General features: G+C 40.6%; 1 gene segment (V, D, J or C); it reads right to left on the reverse strand.

Annotated features, from left to right (window-relative positions):
• Positions 1-3,741: 3,741 nt before the first annotated feature.
• LOC118575107 lies at positions 3,742-4,365 on the reverse strand. The segment is given in 2 exon segments: positions 3,742-4,217; positions 4,320-4,365. Coding segments are annotated over 2 exon segments (522 nt in total).
• Between the last annotated feature and the right edge of the window lie 1,013 nt (positions 4,366-5,378).

Raw genomic sequence — 5,378 nt, forward strand, 5'->3', positions numbered from 1 at the left:
GGTTTCTCTGTCTGCTTTGTGCCTTTCTTGGGATTCACTTGGTAGCCCAGGCTGGCCTCCAACTCATAGAGATCTGCCTTGCCTCTACCTCCCTAATTCTGAGATTAAACGTGTGTGCCACAACTGCCTGGCTCATTTATATTTAAAAATAATGAAGTATGTGCTCTCTCTTTACATAAGTCACTTAATAAAAGTTACAGATTTGAAAAAGTATGAGTGTATATGGGGAAATTTGGAGAAAATTATGTATTTATATTAATATAAAAATTAAAGATTAATATAATAAAACGATGAAGCAAACTTTGGAAGAGATAGCTCCTCTAGCCTCCTTGATCACCCACCCTCATGTTCTTACCCACAAAAAGAAAAAGGCACATAATTAGGATAATAAGAACTTGAAAACAAAACATAGTTTTCATAATAAATCAACTTATGTGAAAAGACTTAAATGAAAATATAAAATCTAGGTTTATTTTTTGTAGTATTGTAACTGACAATATATCTGTGCTAAAATAGGAAGAAATTCAAACAAAGACAATCCATCCTGAATAATTTGAAACCTCATGAAATGCTTTTATTCATTTTTATCTCATTCTCCTCTTTTACAATCCAAACTTACTGCTCATCATTACTGGATTCTGATTCTACCTACTTTCATATTCGATGCTTGTAATGAGATACAAAGAGCAACAATATATTGAGTGATTGAAACATACAGAGACAGGCATCATCAGAAGCAGAGTTATGAACAGACTTGGAGGGGGTTGAAACAAGGGAAGTCTTGCATCTGACTTAAATTGTAGCAGTGTTGTTTGAATGTGGATGTTAGTATGTGCTGATAGTATGCACTGAGGACAGGCAATTATAGCAGGGTGCAAAACAAAAACAGTGGAGTGAGACAGGAAATGAAGAAATGAGTACAAGTGTGCTATGCACATAGACCAGACTTTGTGCTGCACCATCCATGTTCTTGTAGCACAAATGCTTTATGTCAAAGGAAGTCAACAATTGCCAGTTTCCGAGTCCTGCAGTTTGTTCTGCACACTGGGCAGGGAGAGGAAGTCAAGGCTGACTGGAAGTCCTTTCTGGCCTTCTGGGCACCTGGCTCCAAGTTCCAATAGAAACCATAGAGATATGGCGCCTCCTGGTGAATCAATGGCTCCATGCAGTTTGCTGGTCTCACTCTGATGGTCAGAGCATCACATTGACTCCCTTTACATAGAACATCTTGTCAGGGAAAAGTCCTGTCTCAAAATCATGGCGTGATTTGGACTTGAGGAAGATGAGATTGCAGAATTAAATAATTTTCTGATAATTTCAGATTATGACTTGAAATCATGTCTTTCTTTTCTTCTGCTCTTGACATGTGGATAACCATAGGTGACTTCTTGTGGAGAGTGAAACTGTTGGATAACCAGAAACATTTAGATGTAGCCCTTGTCAGATACTGATGGGGTGGGGCAGGCATGGCTCTGCGTGAGACAATACTTCTCTTATGATCAATCAATTCCTTTTGTGATGTTAATTGATTCTTGGTCTGAGTGCATACAGAGGTGTCATAATCAGTGACAGAGCCAGAGTGTTGGTCTTAGATGTGTTTGCATATGTATCACCCAGGACAAGAAATAGGACATTTTAGTTTCTGGTGTCCTCTGTGCTTCTGTCTATCTCACTGTGGCATCATCTCAGAGCCTCATTGAGAATCACAGATATGTTTTCCTCATGAAAGTATGCAGATATATGGCATTTTATGGAAATAGAACATATGTTTAGTTATTCAAGAACTGATGATTTCTGCAGTAGATTGTCATAGCTTATAAGGCAATGACAATCTGTATATCTATTGTAATAAACTTTCCAAACTTTGGTATTTTATGGAAACCACAATGAGGCAAATTGATGGAGCAAATGTTAACTCTTGGTTTTGAGTATTTATCCTCTTTCTACAAGCCCACTTATCGTTCCCTTTAATTCTTTGTGTGTGTGTGTGTGTGTGTGTGTGTGTGTGTGTGTGTGTGTGTTTAAGATTTGTGGATGTGTACAGTTGTGGACATAGGTTAGTGTGCTTGTGTGTATATACAAATATAAAGTCTAGAGTTAGATTTTGAGTGTCTTTCATCTACCACCTGATAAGCCATCCTTAAAATAGAGTTTCCAACTGAACATGATGTTCATCAATTAAGCCTAAATGAATTCTCTATAACCTTCAATGATTCACTTGTCTGTCCCCAGTGTTGGAAGTATAGATACCAACTGCCAACCCCAGCATGCTACTTGGATACTCGGGTTCCCAATTTGAGTTTCTTGCTTACACAACTACTTTGTCAACTGTACTGTCTTCCCAACCCCCAATTTTCTTTCTTTTAGGGCATTTGTGATTGAACCTAGGGCCTAAAGTATACTAGGTACGCACTGTGTTACTGAGGAATATCATTGCCCTCACTTGTCACTCATGTTGAACATGAAATCATTTCTGCAGTACCTTTCCTGTGACCGTGTGGAAATGACATTAGGAACAGATGAAGAATAGTTCAAAATGCTAAGTTTAATACGACAAACATAGAGGTGTTATCATACAGTGTAGATAGTTTCCTTGCATATCATAATTTAATTTCTCTGGATAAACCCCAAGAAATAACATTGTTATGTTGCACAGCAATTCCCCCCTAATTTATTAGCACCTTCCTCATTAATCACTTGTCACCACAGATTAACAGCGTTGGTTATGGCCTGGAGAAAAGGTCGTGAGCTACAGCCACACTGCCTGGTAGCAGAGAGCACTATTAGGAGGAAGTGGGGGGAGATGAACAGACCTGGGTAGAGCACATACAGAAGACAGAGAGAAAGATGGTGGGGGGAGCAGAGCAGAGAGAGAGAGGGTGGGGTCTGAGTCAGAGCTCTTTAAGACACAGATGGGCTTACAGAGCAACACCACACAAGCACAGATTGTGTGACCACATGTAGGTGATCACCAGTGCACACTGATGACATGGGATGCAAGACACTTTGCTTAACTTCTGAAACGTGCAAGTGCAGTCATGCAGCTGGAGTGAGAGCAGAATTCTAGCAAGTATCTATTTGTTCATATATGCATGTTGTGTTCTAAAAACACGGTTTCCTTGTTGTTGTCCAGAAATTGTGGTTCTGAGAATCATTATACCCCCTCTTCTGCATAGATTCATGAACAGTGAAGGCAGAGGTGTCTGTATAGATTCTGATGACAATGGAAATTTATGTTTTTTTTATTTTTTAGGTAGGGATATTTCACTACTCATGATTTTTTTAAAAGTGATAAGTTTCTACAGATTTCTATGATCAACCAGGATAAAATTCATGGAGTCATAAACTGAATTAGCTAAAATCATAGCCGGTTTGCATTTGCACCTGAAGTGAACAGGCCTCAGGGAGAGGAGGGGGAGGTTTCAGACCAACAAGGGTTTATGATCTAATGATCTTGGCCACATACTCATCTTGGTTTTCACCTAAACCTCTGTGCTATTATACTCCAAAATTCTGATCAAACTCTGCTTGAAATGTGAAAAGACGGAGGAGTGCCCATGGGTTTCCTTATCATGTTGTTCCAGTGACCAAGGTGGGGCACTTTATGTTCTCAAAGCTGTCAGTTGGCGTTATGATCATGGGATATTGTGCCTCAATTTTTTTTTAAATACAGAGAACATGTAATATTTTAAGGACATTGGATCCCTACAGAACATGTACGTAGAGAGAATTTAAGGGAAACTAAGAAAAAGTGCAGCCCAGGTAACTGAGAGGAGTGTTTAATCGAATTTTATTGACATAAACTCCTGGGGAAAGCCTTTTTTTCTGTGTGCTGTGCGCCCCCTGGAGGCACTGAGCGGCGTCACAGTGAGGTTTATATCTGGGTGTACACTGATGTCCCCTCACTGTGTATCTAGCACAGTAGTAAGTGGTGGTGTCCTCAGATCTCACACTGCTCATTTGCAGGTACAGTGTGTTCTTGGCATTGTCTCTGGAGATGGTGAAGCGGTCCTTCAGGGATGGGGCATAGTTTGTGGTACCACCACCTTGATTAATATCTCCAACCCACTCCAGCCCCTTCCCTGGAGCCTGTCTGATCCAGTTCATCCAGGAGTCACTGAATGTGAATCCAGAGGCTGCACAGGAGAGTCTCACGGATCCCCCAGGCTGTATCTGGCCACCCCCAGACTCCATCAGCTTCACTTCACACTGGACAACTGCAAAAACAGAGAATCCTATTAGCGTTCTGCCATAAAGACTCAGTGTGTTTCCTGCTCATGTCCATTAACACACTCAGTATCTGTTTCTCCATGAATTACCTTTTAAAAGAGCAACAAGGAAAACCCACATGAGCCCCAAATCCATGGTGTGCTCTGTGTTCAGTGCTGATCACTGAGTGGGGAGACCTGGGAATCCAGGGCTGATTGCTTTTGTCTGAGCTTCAGGGTCAGTGCTGGTGGTTTTCAAGAGAAGAGAGAGGCCTCATTTGCATGTCTTCTTGCTATATAACAAATTTTGTAGCTGGTGCTGATGGATGGCATGTTCTATTTTCTAAATGTGTTGGAGTCTGGTAATAAAGACAGTGGTGGGAAAATTCTGTATATGATACTAAGTTATTTTCTTGGTGCACACTCATTATCATCTATTTCATTTAATACACACAAACAAAAGATGCATATATAGTTAATTTCAACTATTTCTTCATGTCCTGTTATAAATGGTGGTAACATTGTGTTGTTAATGCTCTAGAGCTCTTCTGTTTTATTATGTGCCCTTCACACTGATGGACTTAGCACTGCCTTAGTCAGCTCCAGTGCTAAGTGTCACTGCTCAGAATTTTGCGAACTCCTTTTCATTTTGTTAATTAATTAACTTTTTGTTTCATTTATTTTACAAACCAACCACAGTCTCCCCTCCCTCCTCTCTTGCCTTTCCCTCCCCAGCCTCCCTTCTACCATCATCCACTTCTCCATACAGAAAAGTGCTGGCTACTCATGGGAGTCAACCATGACTTACAAAACAAGTTGAGGCAGGGCTAATCTCTCACTGCATCAAGGATGGGCAAGTAATCCCAGCATGGGGGATAACAGAACTCCCTTTCTGTGACAAGATCATGTGACAGCACTGAATCCTAGTGTTCATCTAGGAAACTTGAGAGGCCTGTACTGAATTTACCAGGTTGAGCTGAATCCCCAGGGGATTCTTGGCCCTGGAGAAGATATGAATGGAAGGGAGGGCCTGCGGGGAATGCAGGGGCAGAGCGGGAGGGGAGAGGACAGGGGATCCATGGCTGATATGTAAATTTAAAACACAAATATAATTAAAAAATAAACATGAAAATATTTAAAAAGCAATTTAAATGGAGCTAAAACAGCTTC

The sequence above is a fragment of the Onychomys torridus genome, unplaced genomic scaffold, assembly GCF_903995425.1.
Source record: "Onychomys torridus unplaced genomic scaffold, mOncTor1.1, whole genome shotgun sequence".
Taxonomy (NCBI): Eukaryota; Metazoa; Chordata; class Mammalia; order Rodentia; family Cricetidae; genus Onychomys; species Onychomys torridus.